Source organism: Gossypium hirsutum, chromosome D13, assembly GCF_007990345.1.
Source record: "Gossypium hirsutum isolate 1008001.06 chromosome D13, Gossypium_hirsutum_v2.1, whole genome shotgun sequence".
In the NCBI taxonomy this organism is placed as follows: domain Eukaryota; kingdom Viridiplantae; phylum Streptophyta; class Magnoliopsida; order Malvales; family Malvaceae; genus Gossypium; species Gossypium hirsutum.
Window position 1 is genome coordinate 60,841,785 of NC_053449.1, and position 24,899 is coordinate 60,866,683.

General features: G+C 32.3%; 3 protein-coding genes across 6 annotated transcripts; 2 read left to right on the top strand and 1 right to left on the bottom strand.

Moving 5' to 3' along the window:
- Positions 1 to 1,297: 1,297 nt before the first annotated feature.
- LOC107932089 (palmitoyl-acyl carrier protein thioesterase, chloroplastic-like) lies at positions 1,298 to 4,930 on the top strand. Its single transcript, XM_016864037.2, has 7 exons — positions 1,298 to 1,481; positions 2,262 to 2,845; positions 2,973 to 3,106; positions 3,340 to 3,453; positions 3,781 to 3,952; positions 4,047 to 4,115; positions 4,480 to 4,930. The coding sequence occupies exons 2-7, from the start codon at positions 2,348 to 2,350 to the stop codon at positions 4,729 to 4,731; spliced, it is 1,239 nt and encodes a 412-aa protein (XP_016719526.1). The 5' UTR covers positions 1,298 to 1,481; positions 2,262 to 2,347; the 3' UTR covers positions 4,732 to 4,930.
- Positions 4,931 to 10,253: 5,323 nt separating this feature from the next.
- On the top strand, positions 10,254 to 13,915 carry LOC107932057 (serine/threonine protein phosphatase 2A 57 kDa regulatory subunit B' kappa isoform). Of its 4 annotated transcripts, none has more exons than XM_016863994.2 (3): positions 10,254 to 10,505; positions 11,272 to 12,513; positions 13,179 to 13,915. In XM_016863994.2, exons 2-3 carry the CDS (start codon positions 11,350 to 11,352, stop codon positions 13,533 to 13,535), a joined length of 1,521 nt encoding a protein of 506 aa, XP_016719483.2. In that variant the 5' UTR covers positions 10,254 to 10,505; positions 11,272 to 11,349; the 3' UTR covers positions 13,536 to 13,915. The 4 variants fall into 4 exon arrangements, with proteins under 4 accessions (XP_016719483.2, XP_016719484.2, XP_016719482.2 ...); XM_016863995.2 differs by having other exon boundaries at positions 10,262 to 10,505; positions 11,253 to 12,513; XM_016863996.2 differs by lacking the exon at positions 10,254 to 10,505 and adding an exon at positions 10,528 to 10,903.
- A 110-nt stretch (positions 13,916 to 14,025) lies between these two features.
- Positions 14,026 to 19,187, bottom strand: LOC107932058 (sodium/pyruvate cotransporter BASS2, chloroplastic). The gene is made up of 13 exons (XM_016863997.2): positions 18,835 to 19,187; positions 18,622 to 18,730; positions 17,934 to 18,051; positions 17,807 to 17,848; positions 17,608 to 17,721; positions 17,439 to 17,501; positions 16,745 to 16,872; positions 15,968 to 16,049; positions 15,391 to 15,442; positions 15,198 to 15,295; positions 14,952 to 15,110; positions 14,439 to 14,528; positions 14,026 to 14,346 (listed from the first exon to the last, which is right to left on the bottom strand). The coding sequence occupies exons 1-13, from the start codon at positions 18,950 to 18,952 to the stop codon at positions 14,269 to 14,271; spliced, it is 1,251 nt and encodes a 416-aa protein (XP_016719486.2). The 5' UTR covers positions 18,953 to 19,187; the 3' UTR covers positions 14,026 to 14,268.
- Positions 19,188 to 24,899: the final 5,712 nt, after the last annotated feature.

Below are 24,899 nucleotides of genomic sequence, written 5' to 3' on the forward strand. Positions count from 1 at the left end.
TATTTTTAATTTATTTCTTCTCCAACTTGAAAAAGAAACTATTATGCCCCCAAGCTATGTATTTTTGACTTTACCTTATTTACTTATTTTTATAAAAAACCTTCCATTTCAAGTTTTATATATTCTATTTTTTTTTACTTCAAATGCCATTTCAATTTTTTTATACTTATTATATGAATTATTATTTGTATATTGCGGAAAATTTTAATTTTATTAATAATTTACCATATGTTTTATTTTTTTAGTTTTAAATACAATTTAAAAACTAATTAATGTCAATTTTTCAACCCGCTTGTGAAATTAAAAAATACAGTAAAATGATAAATTAAAATTATAATAATAAAATAAAATTAAAACAGTTACTATTTTTTTAATATATTCTTTTTAAAAATACAAGTACAATCACAAGTCTAATACATATAATGAACATATGAATAACTATTATCATAAGTAATTATTATAATGTATGATCAAATTGATAATCAGAATAATATATGTATCTAAACTATAATAAATTTGGACATAGCCTTGTATGACCGAATTTAAAATAGACTAAAATTTAAATTAAGAAACCGCTCATGTTATTTATATGGGGTTATGTATGTTGTATTTTGGTTCTATTATTCACATCTTCGATTAATACCAATATTAAAATAAAATAAAACTCTAGTAAGTAAACATGTAGTATATGATGAGACTCAAATATAATCGCTTAAGATTTTAAGACCTTAATTCTCACTGAGTTTTGTAAAATTTTATTTTCATTTGATAAATAAGTTTAAACCTAATAAAAATATTTTAAAGTCTAAAATAAAATAAAATCAAAATCAAAATTGAATAAAAAATATAACAACCTCTTAATAAAGGGCAAATTAGATATATATATATATACATGCCGTTATAGAAAAAAATTAGGGATTTTAGATAAATTTTAAAAAAAATTTAAAAATAGATCGTTTTTATTAGATACTGATGACATATGATAAAAACGTTTTTATCACATGTATAAAAATCGATTTATTTACTTAAATTTCAAATCAAACGAATTATTCCCATAATTATTAATTAAAAGTGGCATATATGGCTAAACCTCTTAACTAGATCGAGGACAAAAATGTTTAATAGGAATTTAAAATTTAAAAATGTTAACCAACATGAATTAAGGGGTAAGGGCAACATGGTAAATAAGCGAAAGTGGTGTTACAAATTTGGAAAATTGAAAACAAAAAACGAAACCGATAGGCGGGAGGGACAGGGTGTACGCTATAAATAGAGGCGTTGGAGGCCGTTTCCCTACCACGTACTAGACAGCTGGCCTTGAATCTTCTCTCTTTATAAATTAAAAAGAAATTTAGACGAAATATAAAAAACAACACGAAAACCAGAAGAAAATAAGGATTTGAGGATTCTAAGTGAACTTTCTCGTCTTTGCAATTTTCTCGAGAAAATTGCCCCTCGATTGATTCTGTTTTTTGTTTGAGGTATGGACGCAAATGCTTTAGTTATATTTTAATTATCATCTTGTTTTTTTTTCCCGTTTTTTTTTGGTTTGATTCGCGTTTTGCTAGTTGAAGTGTTGTTGCTCTGTCTGGTTGGCGAGAAACGGAAGGAAAATTCTAGATGTGCTTTTGAAAAAAAAAGGTTCTGAGTGATGGTTAGGTGTCATAGGAGAGTTGTTTTTCTTTTCATGGCAACCAAATACAGCTCAAAATGGTTAAGTTTTTCCTTCTTTCTTTAGAATGTCTGTTTCTCCGTCGTCTTTTCTTGTGATTTAGTGAAACAGGGAAACGTAAAAGATTTTTGAAAGAATGCTATGTTCTGTATTATAACGGATAAGGAAGCTGATATGCGTTCATGAATTGTTTGCTTTTTTTTTTTATCTCTATTCTTTTATTTTTAAACTTTTTTTGGCTTTTTGTTATTTAAAATATTTTTACAGCTTAGATCTGTTTCTTTTTTCTTTTTTTTTTTGGCTGTTCTGCTTCGTTTGTGGCATATTTACTGTGGTGCTCTGTTAAATTACTTTGTTTTTTAAGAAGATTTAAAACGATGGTTTCTTTGTAGAAATGGATAACTTGATTTTTCAAATATATGTTCTTTGGTTAGACTATAGAGAAAACTAAATTGGTAATTTGTGATGTTGCATTGAATTGTTGAATATGTGAACATTAGAGTCATAATTTGAGGATTTTGTCATTATCTGCATTTGTTAACGCGACTTTTAGAAATATTCTGATTCTCTATTATAATATGTTATACAGTGCAGATGCAGCAGATGCTTTTCTAAAAAGCTTGCACGTCGTAAAAGAGGGAATTTGATAATAGTTAGTTTTAATTTATAAAAAACATGGTTGCTACTGCTGCTACATCCTCATTCTTTCCGGTCACTCCATCTCCTGACTCCTCTGACTCGAAAAAGAAAAGGCTTGGAAATGGATCAATTAACCTCGGAGGTATCAAGTCGAAAACTTCTTCTGGAAACTTGCAAGTCAAGGCAAATGCTCAAGCCCCTCCAAAAATAAACGGAACCAAAGTCGTTACACCTCTGGCGGAAGTTTTCAAGAACGAAGATGGTGTCAGTTTCCATCCTCCGAGGACGTTTATCAATCAATTGCCTGATTGGAGCATGCTTCTTGCTGCTATCACAACCGTTTTCTTGGCTGCTGAGAAGCAGTGGATGATGCTTGATTGGAAGCCGAAGCGACCTGACATGCTTATTGATCCATTTGGTATAGGAAAGATTGTTCAGGATGGTCTTGTTTTCCGTCAGAACTTCTCGATTAGGTCTTATGAGATAGGTGCTGATCAGACAGCTTCCATAGAGACAGTAATGAATCATTTACAGGTTCGGTTTTTGTTACTTGGCTAGGATGTTTGAACAGTTTAAGGAATTATAATTTATATTTATTGATTCTTCGTGTGGAGGTTTGGCTAAGAATGAATTCTAATTAATATATCTTTCCTTTTGGCAGGAAACAGCACTTAATCATGTTGGAAGTGCTGGACTGCTTGTAGATGGTTTTGGTTCAACCCCAGAGATGTGCAAGAAGAATCTAATATGGGTAGTCACTCGGATGCAAGTCGTGGTTGATCGCTATCCTACTTGGTAAGATGTACTTTCTTGCTCATAGGTTTCTCTTATAGCAACAATTCATGATAAACCACTTCTTGCTTACCATGTGGTTGAATGTGATGTTACTAAAACTTGTGTTTTGCTGCTAGTTGGTGTAGCTCTTGAAAATTGAATTTCACCAATAGTAGTTTTCTTGCTTGGATGATACATAAACTGCTATGGCAAGCTTAACTCTTACATTGGACTTATTTGTGTCTTTCTTGCAGGGGTAATGTTGTTCAAGTAGATACTTGGGTCAGTGCATCCGGAAAGAATTGCATGCGAAGGGATTGGCTTGTAAGAGATAGTAAAACTGGTGAAGTTCTAACAAGAGCTTCAAGGTAAGCCATTGTATGGCTGGTTTTTGTTCTTACCTTTAAACAAACGATGCATTGATCTTCTGACTCTGGCATGAAAAGATCTCGCATTCATTGTATATTATCATGATATATAGTCTGATGCTCGTTTTCTTCTCAAAAGATGGAAACGGGAGTAGCCTAAATCAAATATCTTTGCTAAATCTTTGCATATTCGTTTTGCAATCATTTGCAAAACCATTGCTCGATACGCGGTTGAGATTTTGGTTTCCCAGGCAACATAGAGTGATTGTTCTTTTTATCTATGTTTATCGATTCCTCTGTTTTGATTTTGGTTTTGGTGATCTGCAGTATCTGGGTGATGATGAATAAAGTGACTAGAAGGTTATCTAAAATGCCAGAAGAGGTCCGAGGGGAAATAGAACCTTATTTCATGAATTCCGAACCTGTTGTTGCCGAGGATGGCCGTAAATTAGTGAAACTCGATGACAGCAGTGCAGAATTTGTACAAAAAGGTTTAACTGTAAGTCCAGCTGCTCTTATCACTCTTCTTCAGCTTGGTTTCGGTTGTCACCACTTATAAGCATTCTTATTGAAAGTTTATGTCTAATTTGCAGCCTAGATGGAGTGATTTGGATGTCAACCAGCATGTCAATAATGTGAAGTACATCGGCTGGATCCTCGAGGTACATAACAATTTAACCGTCTTAAATTTTTAATGTTTGTTTCATATACCTGTGATTCCAAGGAAGAACTTGCTTTGGCTCTAGAAAAATTCGAACTGATAAACCGCATTTATGTTCCAACCTAAAAGCAAAAGTTATTTTCTGTACATTCCTTTAAAGTGTTTAAGTTGCATTCATTGATGAACACAAATCATTTGCCGATTTCTTTGCATTCCCTTAGATGTTTCCTTGGAACCAGTAGCTTCCCACTAAGAAACCGCGGTTTAGGAACTCGATGCTCGGAATCTGATTTATGCAGTATTATTTCTCCTGATTTTCACCAATTTGACATGCATTTTAATCGGAAAACTAATACTGGTTGCAGAGTGCTCCATTGCCAATCTTGGAGACTCATGAACTATCCTCTATGACACTGGAGTATAGGAAGGAGTGTGGTAGGGACAGCGTGCTGCAGTCACTAACTGCTGTCTCCGACAATGGTACCGATGAGATCGAGTGCCAGCACTTGCTTCGTCTCGAAGGCGGGTCCGAGGTCATGAGAGGGAGGACCCAATGGAGGCCTAAGAATGCCAAAATTTCTGGGAATGTGGGTCAGATTCCAGCTGATACTGCCTAGAAATCCAAGTGTTCTTCCGAGTTATATATGTTTCTATATTTTTTCATGTATGTATTTATCAATGTAGTATATGTATGTAGCTTCACTGTATATCTCTTATTTATTCTTTCTTTCTCTCTCTCAACCTTTTATTCATTGAATCAAGAAAACTGTCCAAGGAAATTAGGAGCAGACCATGCCAGAGAAGCATATTTAGTTATTCTTTATTGTTTTATTATATAGTTATCATGTGATGTGTATTTTAATTTCTTTTATTAGATTGCGATTTTTTTTAAGTTAATAACAGAAGTAAAATCCTAAATAAGTATTTCTTATAAATATCATATGGTATAATGTCATTCTACAAACCTAGAGTGTAATGATTTCCTTACTATTTATAATCAAGTGTTACGGTTCAACATTTGATGACTTTGATAATTTTGTGTTATGATTAAAACACGAATCTATACAAATTTATTAATGATAAATATATGATATAAAATATATCACATAAATACGTAAATTTATGGATGTATGTATGTAATAATTTTACATAACTCATAGATCTTTTTGTCTTATAACAATCAATTTAACATACTACAATTTGTTTATGGATTATCATTAAATAAAACTAATATTGAAATTAAAGAAGTCTACAATTAGGTCGATTGAGTCTTAATTTGATTAATATCGACATTGTTGCCGATGCAAGAAGACGTGGGTTTGAGTGCATTGAAGCGCATTATTCTGTTATTTAAGGGTTAGAGAGGGGTTATGAGTAGTTCTAAACATTGTATCAAAAAGAGTAGATATGATAAGAATCTATAAACTATAATTGAGTATTATTTATTTATTAATTTTTGTTTTATGATGTTATTTAAAGAAACTTAATAGTATTTTTTAAATCATTGGTAGAATTTTTTAGCTTCACTCACAATATAAATTTTATATTTGACATTTTTTTGTAACACCTCTTACCCGAGACCGTTGCCAGAATCGAGCACGAAGCGTTACGTAACTTAACTTACTAATTCGGAGCATAAAAATTTACTTTTAAAATTAATTCGCTCACGTCCAATCAATATGTCCCTAAAAAGGATCCTCGAGACCCTAAAACAAGTAATGAAAACGGTTCGGGTCCAAACCGGGAACATTAAAAATTTTCCAAATACTTAAACAAATTAAAATAATTTATTTCACTGTTCACAATAAAACTGTCTAACTGCACAGCAGTCGCTAAATTAATTATAACTCGAGTTAAGAAACTCAAAATTTAAATCCGTAAATTTTTCCTAAAACTAGACTCATATATCTTATTATCATAAAATTTTCAGAATTTTTAAATTGGCCAATTAGTACAGTTTATTAGTTAAATTTTCTCTATTTCACTGTTTGACAGTTTTGACCTCTAGTCACTAAAAATTAATTTTCTCTTTGTACAGATTTCATATGGTGCTTCCGCTAGTTTCTACTGAAAATAGACTCACCAAGGAATTAAGAAATTTAAATTATAATTCATAATTCTTTCTGTACAATTTTTAATGATTTTCTAAATTCAAAACAGGGGACTTCATAAACCATTCTGGCCCTATCACACTAAAATTCAGATATCTCATAATATAAAAGTTCTTTGCCTGCACTGTTTCTTTCATATGAATTAGACTCAATAAGCTTTAATTCTATATCTGATTCACTCTCTAATTCTATTTATACTAATTTTGGTGATTTTTCAAAATCATGTCATTGCTGCTGTCCAAAAACTTTACCATTGCAAATTTTTACTCTTTTATTATTTCTTTTAACTATCACTTAGGCATACATAACATCAAACATAATCCTAATTAGCCATTTCAATAGCTAATTGTTATCGAATATTTTCGTGTCATCCTTTAGCCATAACATAAAGACATACACACAAAATGACTAAGTCCCTATACATGCCATAACTTAAAACATTTGTCAATGAAAATACTCAATTGGTAACTTACTAGTTGATAGTGTGAAGTGATCTTCCACGACCTCCAACCCGAGCTTGTTTGATAAGACTCTGGAACAAAGGAAAGGAAAGAGGTAAGCTTATAAAGCTTAGTAAGTTCACATGTAAAATAACAATCATTAGTAATGAATTTAGCTTATTACTAAGCTTTCATAATTTGCATAAATAATGCTAAGTTCATACTTTCTGTCTTACTCATCGGTAACCTTACCAAAAGCTCAGAAAAAAAAAATAAAGCACCTTACTTAATAGCTTGCTTACGTACCTGCAACATCTCATTTAACACATTAATACTCTTTCATAATATAGGCATATTGCCAATCATGTCACAATGCGTCATAAGTATAACTGAAAACTTATCACTTACTTAATACTTGAATATACTCATTAAAATACTTTTAATATCATCAACTTATAACCTCAATATTATTAAGCCTTATGTACATACCTGTACTCTTTCCTCATGATCTTACCTTGTCATCTCTCTGAATTATTCTTTGGATTACTCAAATTCCTTTCCTTTTGAAACTTACCATTGCAATGTCTTGACATGGTCTTACGTGGTATCATTGCCTTATAAACTCACCAATGCCATGCCTTGAAATGGTCTTATATGGGATGTTTTCTGTACTGCCAATGCCATATCCCAGATATGGTCTTAGATGGGATGTTTCCTTGCTACATTCGGCCATGGAGAAAAGAAATGAAGAAGACGATAGCTTATTTCATGTTATTTTGTCTTTATTCATTAATTAAGACATTTTACCAAAATGCCCTTAAATACCTTACTTACTAACCATGTCTATTTTTGTCCATCAAACTTTAATGATCTAATTACTATTTACGGACCTCTACTTTAAACCCCCATTTCAATTAAATACTTTATGAATTAGAACACATATTTTGCAACTTTTGCAAATAAGCCCTAATAGACAAATTAAACATGCAATCTATAAAATTTCTTATCGGTAGTCTAACACATGCATCTAATCAATCGGTAAATCATGATAATTCATCGTAATAAACTTTTCTATTTTAGATTTGTGGTTTCGCAACCACTGTTTCGTTTAGGCCTATTTCGAGATGTTACATTTTTATAGTTGATTTTTTTACAAACCAAAACAATGGATAATTTACAACCAACTATAAAAACCAGTCTAAAAATTGAAGTATAATTAAGGATCAATTTATTAATATTAAAAAAAAGACCCAACTTTCGTGAAGATCTTGGCGTTTATTTACTACCACTTTATTTATTTTTGACTAAAACTGTCGCTATGCGAGATTAATTATTAATTTAGCTGAGACTATTTTTATTATAAAATTTAAAGATCACGTTGATTTAAACGTATTTAAGTATATATTAAATTAAGATTATGAGTTGATTATTTAGGAATTGTAGGAAAATGTGTGTATATATATATTTAGAAAGAGTTCGCGTTGGGCCTCGGCCCAAAACCTTACATGGTGAAGCCACCGCCAGAAACCGGGCTTGTTATTTGATTTGCGAGGTTAAAATGAAGGAAAAAAAAGATTCTCATACGACGAATACGAAAGCGACACGTCCCCGACATTCCAGCATTTGGCACCTGCGTGTCGGAGATTCATTTCTTGCGTTGACTTTAAAAGTTTGGACACCTTGCTCCTACTTTATCTTTCATTTGACCTTCTTACCCCTTTTTTTTGACTTTCTTACCTATATGGACTAAAGTAAATTTGTGTATCTAATTATCTTTTAACCTAATATTATAAAAATAATTTTATTTCTAAGAAATATTGAGAGCAGTTTACCATATTTTATTTTATCAATAAATGAATGCATTTTTTTAGTTTTTCAAATAAATCATTTCTTATCGAACACATACTAAATAAATTATTAATAGTACATAATGAGACACTCACAATGATGCGAGTGAAAAATAAATTTTACGTAAAAAATTTTAAAAAATAATAATAAGACTTTGATTAAAATAATAAAATTAAATTTTAGAAAATTCGAATGTGTCTTAACTTCAAATATTGAATACACATTTATTTTGAATTTAAATTTGTATTTATATATAAAAATATAAATGATAAAAAATCATAATAATATTTATTGATTATTTTAAAATTTAAAATTTAAAATTTTAATTCTTTAGTCAAATTAATATCGACTTGACTAATAATATTAACTCAATAAAATTAATAAATAATAGTATAAAAATGTAAAGTTTTCATAATTAGTTACAAATAAGAAATAAAAGTTTGATATTATAAAAAAAATTAAATACTAATTTAAATACAAAATTTCATAGATTTTTTAATATTTTGAAAACATTAAAACCCTAAAAATAATATTCCGTGTGTAAAAAGATCATTAGTGCTAAAAATTGATTTTTTTTATATTCTATTGTTCTTTTGGATGAACTCATATAATTTATTATTAAATTATGCTATATTCATTAAAAATTATATAATAAATATATTTATTAAAAACTATAAATATATTTGAATTAAAATACTAAGATTAAAGGTTTAAAACTTATGGTAACTTTAATTCAAATATTATTATGTGCAATTTTATTATAAGTTTTATTGATTTATAAAAATATAAAAATAAATAATATTTTGAAGTTTAAAAGATTAGATTTGGGGTAAATTGAATTTCTGAACTGAGTTAAATTAAACCCTAAACCCACAATTTTAGTAAAATGACAGTCGACATTAAATTCAGAAATTAAATTTAGATAATTTAATCTTTTTCATTATAAAAAATATAATATAACATGAAATTAAATATTTTTCACATTTATTTCTGCTTGTTTTGACTTACAAAGACAAGTCGTTCAAAGAGAATTGACTAATTAATGTATAATATAACAAAGCCAAAATTCATTTATAAGAAAAAAGTTTCTTAGTATAACCTAAAGATTCTCTTTAATTAACCACGATTTCATTCACAAATACTCAAAGAGATGAACTATAATTGTGCTAAGACAACATGTCCCGAACTTAATCATTAGTTACTAATTATTATTATCACCATTATTATATTTATAATTATTAAACCCCCAAAAATAATGTATAATGACTTTTTTAGTCCTTTAACTTTACAAAAAAGTCATTTTAGTCCACAATTTAGTTTTTCGTCTCTTTTAATCATCGAACTTGTGTTTTTTGTCAAATCACCCAAAATAATGGAACATTTAACGTTTGTTAACTATGCTGATGTGCCATACACGTGGATAACATGTTAGCATTTAATTTATTTTTAAAAATTATAAAAATTATTTTTAAAAATTTAAAAAGTGTAAAAAAATATAAAAATAAATATTTAAAAAAATAATTAAATGTTGATGTGTTATCCACGTATATGCCACATCAACAAAGTTAAAAAAATGTTAACTTTTCCATCCATTTTGGGTGATTTGACAAAAAAACATAAGCTTAAGGGCTAAAAAAGATACAAAATTAAATGGAGAGCTAAAATGACTTTTTTGTAAAGTTGGAGAGTCAAATAAGTTATTATACCAAAAAATAAAAACACATATTGTCCTTCTGGGAAAATGCCATATTCATCATTCAAAGAACCTAAACGACTGATCTTACATGGAGAGATCCAATACCTGCAAACTAATCTCTTTTTCATCACTTTCAAACTCAGAACACTAATCCCATTTCTTCCCTAACCTTAAAACTACTGAAAAAAGAATCAAAATGCTGTTCTTTGTCTAAAGTTTAAACCTTTTTTTTTTTTCATTTCTTTTTCACTTCCTTCTTTGTTTTAAAAACCCTTTTGACAGCTCAATAAATACAGGTATATTTATTCTTGGCTTAGCTGCATGATTGGTTTATTTGTTGGTCCTTTTGGGTCCAAATGTTTACCTAAATTTAGAAGCTTGATGATGACATTTTGTGTTGTTAGTTAAAAGTTGCAATTTTTTTTTTATAAATGAGATCTGGGTTTTTCCCCCCTTTTGGAGTAAAGCTTGTGGTTTGGTGTTAGATCTTTGGTGATTTTACTCTTTTGTTTTCACTTCATGTTTACCAGATCTGAAATTTATATGAAAATTTCCTATCATGAAACAAGATTCTATCTTTTTTTTTTCTTTTATAGTTTTATCACAATAATGCTGCTATTAGGTCCTTGTTTGTTTCTGAAGTTTATGACTTTTGTTTATGGAGAACTTAGTTTTCAAGTGATATAGTAGCAAAGTGAGTGCTTTTGCTTGATTTCTGCCAATTTTGAAGACTAGCTGGTTTTGGATAATTTCTACTGAATTTTCTTTATGTTTTTCATTTTTTTTAATCAGCTTTATATGGCTAGAAGCTTATTTTTCTAGCATCTGATAGTTGGGATTTCCCCAATTTTTTAGTTGCTGCATTGAGTATTATGCTTGTTGTTTAAAGCCTGTTATTAATCTTAGCATGGTTTCTCATACCGGATATCGAAACGATATGATTGAAAATATCGGAAGTGAATCCATTTCTTGCTAGATTATCATTACTGTATGAAATCTTCATGTTTTTTAATCCATTTTTGAATCCTTTTTTTCACTTACAGTTTAGAATTTCATTAACAGATCGAGTCACTGTAAGTCTGAAACTGTTGTAATCTGATTCGGGACGTTTGTGTTGCTGGAAGTTGATATATTGTCATCATGATCAAACAAATTCTAAGAAAACTCCCACGCAAGTCGCAAAAATCTGACTCGTTAGATTCAGCTGGAAATGATTCAGACAACCATGCTTCTAACTCGGATGATGGAGTTCAATGTACAAATTTTGGGAATAAAATATCAAGTCGATTACGTGTGGTTAAACGGGTGTCCTCAGCTGTTTTTCCTGCTAGCATTATGGCTGGAGTGGAGGCGGTTGAGCCAAATCTGTCTTTCAATAATGTTTCAAATCCACAGAAACCGAACCTGTTTATCAGTAAATTGAACCTCTGCTGCGAGGCTTGTAATTCTAGTGATCCTGATAAAGGTACTGCCGAGCAAGATCTTAAACGGCGAACATTGATAGAGCTTGTTGATTTTGTTTCTTCGGGGTCTGCAAAGTTCAATGAAGCAGCAATTGCTGCAATGTGTAAAATGTGTGCTATTAACCTGTTCCGAGTTTTTCCACCTAAATATCGGTCCAATACCGCTAGTGGTGAAGCTGACGATGAAGAACCAATGTTTGATCCCGCCTGGTCCAGTTTACAACTCGTATATGATCTATTTCTTCAGTTTATCAGTTACAGTTCTCTTGATGCAAAGGTCGCAAAAAAGTACATAGATCAGCCTTTTATTTTGAGATTACTTGACCTATTTGAGTCCGAGGATCCCCGGGAAAGAGTCTGTTTGAAAACAATCCTGCATAGGATTTATGGGAAATTCACGGTGCACAGGCCCTTTGTACGAAAAGCTGTTAGCAATATCATCTATACTTTCGTTTTTGAAACCGAAAGGCATAACGGTATTGCTGAGCTCTTGGAGATTTTCGGAAGTATTATTAGCGGATTTGCTGTACCATTGAAGGAGGAGCACAAGATGTTTCTATGTCGAGTCCTTATTCCTCTACACAAACCGAAATCAGTAGGTGTTTATCATCAACAACTTACATACTGTGTTGTGCAGTTTATCGATAAGGACCCGAAGTTAGCTAATAGTGTGATTACGGGACTGTTAAAGTACTGGCCGGTTACGAATAGCCAAAAGGAGTTGATGTTTATAAGCGAGTCAGAAGAGATTTTGGAGATGATTAGCATGACTGAGTTCCAAAAGATCATGGTTCCACTGTTCCGGCGTATTGCATGCTGCTTAAACAGCTTCCATTACCAGGTAATTTTCCTTCAAACCACTACAATAAATGTCAAAGAGTATTTTTGCTGGTTTTGCTTTTGGTTGATTGAGAATCTATTTTTAAAAGCCAGTATAGCATTCAATCTATTTTTCATGGTGATCTATGTCTCTTTTATCAGCTGCATGCTATTGGGAAGAGTGGTTTTACATTCTTATAGAATCATTGTAGTACATGGCTCGATTCTTTTAGCCTTTTTCTTATGCAAACTGCGATGGTACCCCAATTCCCTTCGGGATCTGCTCTTTTAGGAGAAAGAGGCAAATTAGTTTTGGGACAAAATTTCCATGCAGTGAACTGTATGTTAGTACAATTTTAATCACAGAAATCGGATTCATTTTGTTGGTATTAGCATTTCTGTTTGCCTATCGATTATTCTCCTACATACTCGGTGAAAAATGTATATTGGCTAGACAAATTAATTTAATGGTGATGGACTATGTTATTTGGACTTGAGTGTGCGAGTGTTGGATAGAAGTATTTAGAGGGTTCTTGGATGGTCATATTCTGATTCTCGTGTATGGATATGCATTGGACATTCGTATTTTTAAGAAAAAAGAAGGGTCAGAACAAAGTAGATGATCGACGTCATGCATTGAAATGGCAATATGAATTTGTTTTCACCTTAATTTTTCCTCATTTTCAGGTGGCTGAACGAGCCCACATGCTATGGAACAATGAGCATGTCCTTAATCTTATCAAGCATAACCGGCAGGTAATTTTCCCTCTCATCTTTCCAGCCCTCGAGCGGAATTCACGGAATCATTGGCACCAAACTGTGCTTAATCTGACAAAAAACACGAGAAAAATGTTGTCTGAGATTGACGATGAGCTCACACTTGCCTGTGAGCGTAAGTTGGAGGAAGAAAATTCCCAGTCAAACGAGGCATCCGAGAAGAGGAAACTAACATGGGAACGCCTGGAACTAGCTGCTGGTTTCGAACCCGCAGCTGCTAATTTCGTTCCTCCTCTAAAACCGGCTACCTGCTCTGTTGCCTGTTAATCATCGGAGTAACTTTGTCGTGAAAGGTGAAAGGAAAAGGTAATACGCATATACATTTCTAGCTGCTATGATTGCAGCCATGGATGTTGCTTCTTGGATTTGGTCAGGTTTGTGAAAAAGGGATTTGTAGACAGAGTTGAAGATTTGCAAGCTATGTTACTCGGTTTGAGTTTGAGTATCGATACGAGTATGTTTAATTTTTTTTCTTTTGCATCTTTAGATGGGCATCGAAGGGTTATATCTCCGTACTTATGTTTGTTGTATTGAATATGGGTACTCGAAAGCAACAAAAGTTGCAAGAAGTATGTATTGGCATCGTATGTATTGATTATGGGCTGTTTTTATCTGTCCATATTTTAGTCTATTTACATTTGAAGTTATTGCTTATGGTTCCATTAAAAAAATGACTTGCAACAATGAAACTTTGTTCTTCTTTTTTAAAAAAATGTCTTTGGGGGTCTTCGAAAAATCATATCCATATCCGCAAAAATCAGAGCAACATTGTTTGCATTCAAGAAAAATGAAACTCAGAAATGTATTTGATGAAAGTTCAATGATGTAATTTGATGAAATTATTCATGATTGATTTACAAGCAGTCGCTTCGTATCTGTGATTCGACTCCTAAGCTTATAGCCCCTCGACTGCTTTGTATCCGTGATTCGAATCCTAAAGCTTATAGCCCTCTTCAAGCTACGACCTCTTTTGTGCCAAAAGAAAATAGAAGCAATCTTGTCATTCCTTGAAATCATCCTTGTCATCCAAAGGAATTGGTCGGTTCCTCCAAAAAACAGCCAGGCCACTCCCTCCAAGCTGCATCAAATTAAGACAACCTCAATGGAAATGCAAGAAAATGGTGCAATGCTGGGATTATTGTAAGAGAAAAAAAATGGTCTTGTACTTACCGCCATGAAAACAACACTAACAGCAGAAGGAACCATTACAAGGGGATTAGTGAAATGTTTCTTGGCAAGCAAGAAACCAAGTGCAGAGCTCTGTGCATGTATAAAACAGAATACAGTCATCAATAAGCTCCACATGAAACTTTTGGTTACCCCGATTCTTTATTTTCTGTAAAGTACCCGTGTCCGATATTTATGTTTGACACGAATTTGAACATGGATATGGAGAATGGCCCTCTAAATATGATTGGAAAAAAAGTAAGAAATCATCATAAAAAAAAAGTAAGAAGAAATCATCATACACATGTTGGATGCATACTCCAACACTAGTCCCGAGTCCCAGTAAAACGAAATATGATGCATTAGAGATTTAAAAAGAGAACAATTTATCATTCCCTAAGGTTTTCTTTATTTACAAGGAAAGTTCCAAACATCAGTCGTGTTTTTCCTGATTACTTAAAAAGTTTCAAGAAATCAGATGATGTCTTGATATTTGTAATGAAGAAATCTTGTTACCTGCATTCCACATTCAATGGATATGGTACGAGAGGTGGATTCACCGAATGATATTTTAGAAACCCAATAACCAATTGCAAAAGCAGCAGCATGTAGGAGAGCAACAGGGAATATTAGCTGAGCTCCTTGGGTTTTCAACACTTCAGACACTAGGCCAATCTAAAGGCATGAATTTAGTTCTTTGTGTGGAAATAAGTTTCAGTATATTGTAAATATAGTTCATGAAAGAACGTCCTAAGAACTTACAGGGCTTGCACAAAGAAGAGTAGTCAGAACAACTCCGATTAATGGAGTCACTGAGATGATTTTTGAAGTGAATTTGGGAAAGTATTCATTGGCCAAAACTGCCACAAAGAAAGGCATTTGAATCATATGATTGTGTGCTAAGATTCATTAGATTTCATGATAATTGTAAGTGCAAAGAGTAACCTTCGATTACCTCCTATAACTGTTGGAACTAACACAACCTGAAAAGTGCTCAATGCAAGATCCTGCAAAAGATTTTTGGAAAAAAAAATCATTGCATTAGTGGAATCACCATAAATGAGAAGGTTAAAAATGACACTTTGAGATCTTTATCATCACTATAACGTACACTTCTAATGTCTTAGTGGATAAACAAGTCTAAAAAATTTGGTAGAGAAAACAAAGAGGCAAGTCCCATTATTGTGTATGTCAGTCATTGCACTATGCTCATGGTCTTTCTGGGATATTTGGCGAAAAGATCGGAGTACATTGATAGTGTAGTTAGTGGAAGTTTTTCAAAAAAGTTATATTAACTCTACAATACCAAGGTGTCCATGAGCATGGTGTAGTGTTTTCTCATGTTTCAGTCCATGTTAGTTCTAGTAGCTTATGAATTTAAAAACATGACTAAAGCCATGAACAAATGAGATATGTCTCCGATGTCAGAATAACTCAAAGAGATATTTAACCACTTTGACTTCTACACTGCGTGCTACATGTATTCCCGAATTTTCTATGAAAAGACAATTATCTGATAAGAATAAACATACTACAGCTTTCACAGGAACAAGCTGACCAGCAAGTAGCTTTGTGAGGAGTGGTGTCATAACTATTGCTCCAATAGTTGAACACCTGCAAATATTCCAAAGGAAAATGGGGGAACTTTGAAGCTTGTTGTTTAATTTCAAGTTTCAGAAATATTGAAAATGCCTTAACAAATCTTTATGTCATTAAGTTAGTATACAAACGTAGTTCATGTTTGTAGTAAATTGTCCCATTAGTTATCATTTCAGTCATGCAGGTCAAAATATAACATAACGAAAACTAATTCATCATCATAACCCTATATTGTTTGAAATAGAAGGCACTTTTCAGGCCAAGTTTAACTTCAAGGACATCATATGAAAATTGACAAAAGGTCCATCAGGTGTTGAACCAGTCAAATCTCAAGTTCCTAGTCCAACTGGTTGAATATGATGAATTCGTAACTTTTATGTCCAAAAGTCAATTTAATGTTAAAAAAATATCAAGTATAGCTGATAATTAACAAAAAAAGAATTCGAATTAATAGTTCAAATCTCATCAACTATAAATAGAACTTTAGAAAAATATATATATATCTGTTCTTTTTAGTGGACAGACAGATTTTCGACAAGTTTGACCATTACCCAATTTTTATATAGTCACTGGACTAGACAGGTTATACATTCCTGTTTCAACTGTTCTGGTTTCTTATTCCATGCCTTAGGTAAGTAAAACATCACAAGTCTACACTATCAAAAACAAGCCCTTATATAGTTAGATGCATGGATGCAGTTTGATCTTACGTTGTCATGAGAACAGAAAGTGCCACATTCCCTTTAGATATATAGGTTGCAACATTTGATGCTTGACCACCTGGGCAGCATGAGACCAAAATAAGACCAGTTGCAAGAGGAGCAGAAAGTTTCAGTGTCTGAAAATCAAATTAGATGTTGTTCAGGATTCACTTATTCAGACAAGCTTACTAGGAAGCATTATAATGATGATGAACGAAATTTTATATATATACCAGAATCGACATTACAATGAATTTTACAAATGACGAGTTTAGACAACATTATGTCATATTTTATGCAGTTTTCAACCAACCTCTTTAATGGGAGATTTCTGAATCTATTAATAGCACAAAAGTTTTAACCAGTACTCTATAACTCAAATCAAATAACACAAAGGTCATCGTTGTTTGAAGTAATGTGTAATCTCTTCTTGCTATGAAGATGAAGTTTATCTCCACAATAAGTATAACCTATGTTGGACTTTTAATGTGAGAGCCAGATACATGTATCTGTCTGGTACCCGTATCTTCAAAATTTCCAAGTTTTTTTCATGTTTTGGAGGGTCCTTGGAGAGATATATCTCCATAACCGTATTTGAAACTGTGTTATACATGAGGAATTCAAGAAAAATAAAGAATCATAGCAACATAGAGTTTAACTCAACCAGCCTTAAGTATTGAGGCAAAAGCAAAATACGAATTACCGTTGCAATAGCAAATCCTAGCATAGGCTTGATTAGGTATTGAGCAAGAAAACCTACACCTACCTGCAAAATTGAAAATCAATACCATTAACAATGTAAACACTAAAACAAGTTCATTTATTTGTTTTACCAGCAATCTACCAACTCATGTGTGAATATTTTGGCTTACAGTCCATGGATTCCGTAGACAGCGTCTGAAATCTTCAAAGGTTAATGTCAGTCCCATTGAAAGCATGAGGAAACCTAGGCCAAGGGTGAAAAGATCTGTCTCTAACCATGTTACCTTTAGCATGGAATAAATGGTTAGGTAGCTAAGCAGCATTTGAATCATTGTTCACTAAAAGCAATACAAAAGAACTGAACTTTACCGCAGCTGGCTTGTAGATGCCAACAATAGCTCCCAAGGTAACCTGTTCATTAAATTATAGTTATAATGTAAAATTCAATACAAAATGCAGAGAGTTTTATCAAAACACTAAGAAAATCAACACACACCCACACTGGGAAAAGAGTTGTCAAAGTTTCAATTATTCTCTCGTACTGGTTCATCCCTTTCGGTGTCGGACTATCTCCGGAAACATTAGCAGCAGCCTTGCATTTAACTTTGGAGTTCCTGGATATAGAGATCATATTAGCAAGCAAATCCATGAATATTGGAGCTAAAATGACATGAACTACCAACTTCATATGTTGCTTAGAATCTTCATTTCCCCTAAATCACCCCTATCCAACACTCAAATTGGACATGTATTGGATATAAGTATGGGAGTATGATACCACAAATATATGGGAAAAATTAGAAAAAAAGTGAGCATATTTGGGCATATACTCATACGTGAAACTCACCTTCCAGTCCACGTAACCCTACTAAAGCAGGTATTAGTCATTGGTGAAGGGGCAATAGTAAGAAAAAAAGGAAAAAAGGTAAATGGGAAGTTTTAAACAAACATGGGAGACAGGTTAATAAAAATCAAGCCAGCGACTTCACAAGGTTCCTGAAGGCAAACTACTTCACTAACCAACAATTTGTTCTTTTTAACAGTCAACTCTATGATTGTTGAATCAGCCAGATTTACTTCCTTGGGATGATCAAAGCAATGAATTTAACAGTGAAAAATGCAGTCTCGAGATTTTATAAGAAAGAAATCGCATTTAATCAAACACCTTGTGCTCAAAAAACTACCTTGAATCTAGAATAATGGAGGAAGGGGCTAAAAGAGCAGCAAGGGGACTATTTGGCTTGCTTTGCATTGACCAACCATTTCCATACAAAGAAATCCCAGCTCTAACATCTGAAAATTTCACATTCAAAGAAAATAAGAAAAAAATCACAAACAAATCCATTGGATAAACAATAAAAAATGAAGTCAAATCAACAAAGACAAAGAAAAGTTACCTAGCTGAGCTGACAGTACCCTTCTTCCAGGAATCAAGGACCATGGTCTTCTACGTATTACAGCTTCATATGCATGCAGATTGGTATCTGTGACGACAAATCTAGACAAAGCTGCCATCGTTAAAAGACAAAATAAGGAGCTATAATCTAAACAAGAGACGATTTTCAAGGGGTTATATTTGATTTCAAGGGGTTGAATTATGAAGGGTTTTTTTTTAATTAAACCGAGGTATACAAGAAAATGGGATCAATCCCAATGTTATCGGTTAAGTCATCATCTTGTTGCTGCTGTCTTCTGGTTTTTCCTGTTGACAATTTCAGTGATATTTTTGTCGTTAGGTGAACTTGTGAGACCGACGATTCAACCGGAAATATGTTCTGCTGTTTATGATATGGTGAAATACTGTTATTAGTCCTTGTAATAAGCATAACTTGTGGATTTAGTCCAATACTTTAATTTGGTCAGTTTTAGTCCCACACTTTTCCAATTGATCAATTTTACTTTAGTCTATTTAGTTAAATTATGCTATTAGTCTTGCACTATGCGTAAGGTCGTAGATTTAGTCTACTTCTCTAATTTGATCATTCTTAGTACCTAAAATTTTTGAATTTTAAAGTTTCAATTTTGACGCAAATAACAACTATTAAAGTCCTTAATAAACTTTTTTGTGAATAATATGTGGAAATGCGATAATATGTTTAACACATAAGGTTTTAGAAATAGCAAAACTTAATGAATTTAACATCTATTGTTTGATCAGGACTAAAATATTAAAATTCAAAAAGTACAATGACTAAAAATGATCAAATTAAAGTATAAGGATAAAATTCATGACTTATATATAGTATAGGGACTAATAACAAAAATAGCCTTTTAATGTATTGGAAATGAATATGGAATACAATTAAAATTTTACTTAAATAAATTATTGCGAATTTAATAAAATTTAAAATTTACTTTAAGTCAATTTAATATTTTAATAATAAAATAAGGTTAAACTCATGTAGAAATATGTTTCTGATACAAATATGGGACACCAATATTATAAAAAATATATTGAAGAGTCGCATTTTATTTAATTTTGTCCCTTTAAACCAGCTAAAAGTTCAAACATGGCTGAATAGGGTTAAAGTATCTGGAAGGTCCTTCTAATATAGAGATTAGATCAAATTAGTCCCTTTATTATTAAATGGATCGATTTAGTCCTTATACTATTAAAAAATTCAAATAAATCTAAATTATAATAGAGTTAATATTTTCTAAACAATAAAGTGTCTTGAATTTTTTTTTTCAATTGCGGTTCAATTCTAAACAAAACATCTCATTTATAGAACTATCAAAATTTTAAAAATATTAACTCTGTTAAACAATAAATGTTAACTCTATTCCAATTTGACCTTATTTGATTCTTTTTAATAGTACAATGACTAAATTGATCCATTTAGTAGTAAAAAAACTAATTTGATCATGTATCTATGATAGAGGGGCCTCTTAAGTACATTCACCGGCTAAATAGTATAATGTAATAATAGTCTTGTGTAATTTTTAATAGATTTGTCTAAGGGTTGGATTACTCATCTAAATTTAAAGTCTTGTTCGATATTTAGGAGTAGGGGTGTTCAAATTTCAGTTAAAATCAAATTAACCGGTTGAACCAATCTAATTCAATTAATCTATCAATGAGTCGATCTAATTTGGTCGGAGGTCAATTAATGATTTTTTGGAAGCTTGGTTATCGGTTAATTCAGTACGAAATTAGGTAATTAACCGAACTTAATTATTAATAATACAAGTTATATGTAGTTTTAATTCGGTTTTAAACTGATAAATTACCCTATAGATAGCGGTGACATCTGAACCCGCATTTCAAAACTTTCGTTTCAGTGTTTATTGTTTTTTCGGTTTAGGAGATAGACTTCATCGTCTCACAAAATTATATTGGCATCAAGTTAAAAAGAGTTTGTTGATTCAGTATTGATAGCCATACAGTTGGAAATACCGAGTTGATCGTTTATCGTATTCAATCTACTGAAGAACACATTGACATGTCCAATTAAGTAGTTAGTTAGATTCTGTTAGGAGGAAATAGCAATCAGTTTTGAAACGGTTGGGCCATTCTAGTTCGCAAGGTTATCGGAGTTAAATCGTAGACTCGTGTTTCGTAGTTATTCATTCAATAAAGGTTAGTTGTTGGACATTCTTGCAAAAAATTTACACATAGAAAGGTTAATAGTCCAAGGCATCCTCGATTATTATAATTGACTTATCGATCAAAGGAGAAAACTTGCTATTAAAATACTTATCGTAAATTTAGTCATATATGAACCCTAAATAAAATACTTCTTATACCCGTTCAAACCAGGGCAATTTACCAAAAAAAACCTTTTTTTAAAAAAAATTACTGAAATGGGCCCGATATTTTATTATTTACCGGAATGGGCCATTTTCCGGCAAATCGCGTCCAGGTCAGCGCGATGTCAGGGTACGTACCAGGAAATCGCGGCCACGTGGATGCGATTTGTTGCCACGTCAGCAAAGCGCGCTGACGTGGCCGCGATTGCCCTGCCCCCCAACAGTCCAAAAAAAAACTATAAATACACCCCACCTTTTTTTTTTCACAAACTAATCCCCTCTAAAATTTCCTCTAAATTTCCTCTCAATTTGCTCTCAAATTCCTTCTAAATTTCTCTTAAATTCATATTTAATCTCAATTTGCTCTCAAGTTCCTCTTAAATTTCTCTTAAATCCCTTTTTTATATACTTTTTTTTTTATTTTTTTAATTTTTTTTAAACCGTAAAAATTTGTACGATTTCAGCAATGGCCGGAGAATTGACTCGTCTTGATAAGCATCACATATCGGTGGAACAAATGAAAATGGTAAGCGTTAAATTTAATTTTTAAATATTATTTAAGAATTTTTTATTTATGCATTTTTAGATAATTATTAATTTATTATTTGTTATAAAGGTCTGTAGATCGGATATTGGAATGCAATATCCGGAATATGCAAGGTCCTCCATCACCGTTGGTAGAGAACTACCTGCGGGAAGCGGGTTTTTGGCACGTGGCGACGGTGGGCCGGGGATGCAAGGTGGACCCAAAACTAATCAGTGCGTTGATCGAGAGGTGGAGACCCGAGACGCACACATTCCATCTTCCATGTGGAGAGTGCACTATCACTCTGGAAGATGTTAGTCTGCAATTGGGATTGCCGGTGGACGGGTACCCAGTCACCGAGTCTGCCCAATCTAGCGATTGGGGAGCGGTGTGCTACGAACTTTTGGGAAAAATCCAAAAAACCTAACATGGGAAAAACGGGCAAATTGCGTCCCCCGTAATGCGCTACGTCAGGAAATCGCAGCCACGTCAGCTAAGCGCGCTGACGTGGCCGCGATTTCCTGGCACGTACCCTGACATTGCGCTAATGTGGACGCGATTTGCCGGAAAATGGGCCATTCTGGTAAATAATAAAATACCGGGCCCATTTCGGTAAATTGATAAAAAATTAAGCTTTTATTGGTAAATTAGCCTTAAAACCAAACCATTTATTTATCTAACTTATATTTATTTTGTAAAAGAAGACTTATCTTTTAAGATTCAAAAGGAGGTTTAAATTTTATTTTTCAACCATTTAATTTAAAAAATATTTTCTCAATCCAAAACAAATATTTAAATTATATTACCATATATAATTTATGAATTTAATTTAAATAATATTTTTAATCCATATACCTTTTAATGGGTAAACTATCAAAATAGTTACTTTTGTTTACCTCAAGTTACATTTTAGTTACTATTGTTTGAAATATTATATTTTAGTCACTTACATTAATATTTTTTTACGAAATCATCACTCTGCCGTTAAGATTTGTTATTTCTCAAATGATAGTCCAATATGACAATTAAAATGAGTTTTAAATGTCAACGGTAAAGTGACCGTTCTCTTTGTAAAATGATAACAAAAGTAACTAAAAATAACATTTTAAATGTAAATAATTAAAATGTAGCCTAAATCAAATAAAAATGTTTATTTTGATTGTAATAGCCAATTGTGGATGGCCCGACACGGATAATTTAAAAACCAGAAACAAAATTAAAAGTCCAATAAACATGTCCAGTTTTTTTTTTACAAACCCAAAATCAATATGCCCAGCAAACTAAACCCTATTAACCTAGATCAAACCTAAACCCATTAAGCCTAGCCCAGCAAACCAACTTAGCCCAAATGTAACACCCCTTACCCAAGACCGTTGTCGGAATTGAGCACGAGGCATTACTTAGCTTATCTTACCAATTTGAAGCATAAAAACTTGGTTTGAAAATTTATTTCACTATTTACAGCAAATCTGTCCAATCGCGCAGCAGTTACTAAATTAATTATAACTCGAGCTACGGAATTCAAAATTTAATTCCGTAAATTTTACCTGAAACTAGACTCATATATATACTTACTATAAAATTTTTAGAATTTTTGGTTCAGCCAATTAGTACAGTTTATTAGTTAAAGTATCCCCTGTTTCACCACCTGACTGTCCTGACCTCTTGCCACTAAAAATAAGTTTTCTCACTGTAGGATTTTTATATGAAGTTCTTACTTGTTTATACAAAAAAGAGACTCGATAAGGAATCTAGAAATATAAACTATAACCCTTAAAAATTTTTGTACAATTTTTAATGATTTTCTAAATTCAGAACAGGGGACTCCAAAAATAGATCTAACCCTATCTCACTAAAATTCACATATCTTAAAAGATAAAATTCCTTTTGTTAAACTGTTATTTTTCCATGAATATAGACTCAACAATCTTTAATTGCATATATCATTCACCCTCTAATTCATTTTATACTATCCTAGGTGATTTTTCAAAATCACGTCACTGTTGCTGCCTGAGTTCTGTTTCTTTGCAAAATTTTACCCTTTTATGATTTCCTTGCATAGTTTATCACCTAGACTTTTATAACAACAAACACTTTCATACTTAACCATTTTAGCAACCATTCATCATCAAATACTTACACATCATTCTTTAGCAAGATCATAAATACAAACATTTAAAATAACTAAATCCCTATACATGCCATACTCAACATGGTTCAACATAAAAATACCGAGTTACTGTGGTTGATAGTGTGGACGATCTCCGACTTCTTTAGGATCCTTGAAGTAGCTTTACAATACTATAAAAGAAAGAAAAATGAGAGAAGTAAGCATAAAGCTTAGTAAGTTTACTAGCAAATAAATAACAACATTTAGCACAACTAATAATAATACTCAAGTGACATATTCTTAAATTTCCTCTTTACTACTCTCTTACTTATTTACTTAGATATTTCATAATTATAACTTACTTTTCTCTTGCTGAAATGTTGATTCTCAAATAAAAATATAATATATCTTTAACTCTTATAACTCACCTGAGCTTGCTGTTACACTTTTAACTAAACTTTCATGCACATGTTTCGTTTACTAGCCAGTTGAGTCACATTGGAATAATAAGGATACTCGGGTATCTTTTGATCATAGCATGCCAAAGCCATGTCCCAGACATGGTCTTACATGGGATGTTCTCATATCGATGCCCATGCCATGTCCCAGACATGGTCATACGGGGGACCTCTCATCTTGGTGCCAACGCCATGTCCCAGACATGGTCTTACATGGGACCTGTCATCTCGGTGCCAACGCCATGTCCCAGACATGGTCTTACATGGGACTTCTCATCTCGGTGCCAATGCCATGTCCCAGACATGGTCTTACATGGGACCTCTCATCTCGGTGCCAATGCCATGTCCCAGACATGGTCTTACATGGGACCTCTTTACCCAAATGTCATGACATTCGTATCCAGTACCATCCTTATGTATCAACAGGACTTTTAAATTTTATTTCTCTATCATTTCGTGTTTGAATCATCATCAAATAAATTCATGAAATAAATTCATAGTTGCTGGAAAATTACAGCGTTAATAATAAATATTGAAATATTACATTTATTTACCGTAAACTTACCTCGATACCAAATACAACCCAATGCACCAACTTAGTCTTCAACTTTATTATTT

Excerpts from the sequence above, each read along its gene's own strand:
- LOC107932089 (XM_016864037.2), top strand. The coding sequence starts at position 2,348 with ATGGTTGCTACTGCTGCTACATCCTCATTCTTTCCGGTCACTCCATCT. Across the intron at positions 3,454-3,780 it reads GTTCTAACAAGAGCTTCAAG|TATCTGGGTGATGATGAATA; the intron begins GTAAGCCATTGT and ends GGTGATCTGCAG. Across the intron at positions 3,953-4,046 it reads TTGTACAAAAAGGTTTAACT|CCTAGATGGAGTGATTTGGA; the intron begins GTAAGTCCAGCT and ends TCTAATTTGCAG.
- LOC107932057 (XM_016863994.2), top strand. The coding sequence starts at position 11,350 with ATGATCAAACAAATTCTAAGAAAACTCCCACGCAAGTCGCAAAAATCT. Across the intron at positions 12,514-13,178 it reads TAAACAGCTTCCATTACCAG|GTGGCTGAACGAGCCCACAT; the intron begins GTAATTTTCCTT and ends CCTCATTTTCAG.
- LOC107932058 (XM_016863997.2), bottom strand. The coding sequence starts at position 18,952 with ATGGCAGCTTTGTCTAGATTTGTCGTCACAGATACCAATCTGCATGCA. Across the intron at positions 18,052-18,621 it reads TCCATTATTCTAGATTCAAG|GAACTCCAAAGTTAAATGCA; the intron begins GTAGTTTTTTGA and ends CTCTATATCCAG. Across the intron at positions 15,443-15,967 it reads TTGTTCCTGTGAAAGCTGTA|GATCTTGCATTGAGCACTTT; the intron begins GTATGTTTATTC and ends AATCTTTTGCAG.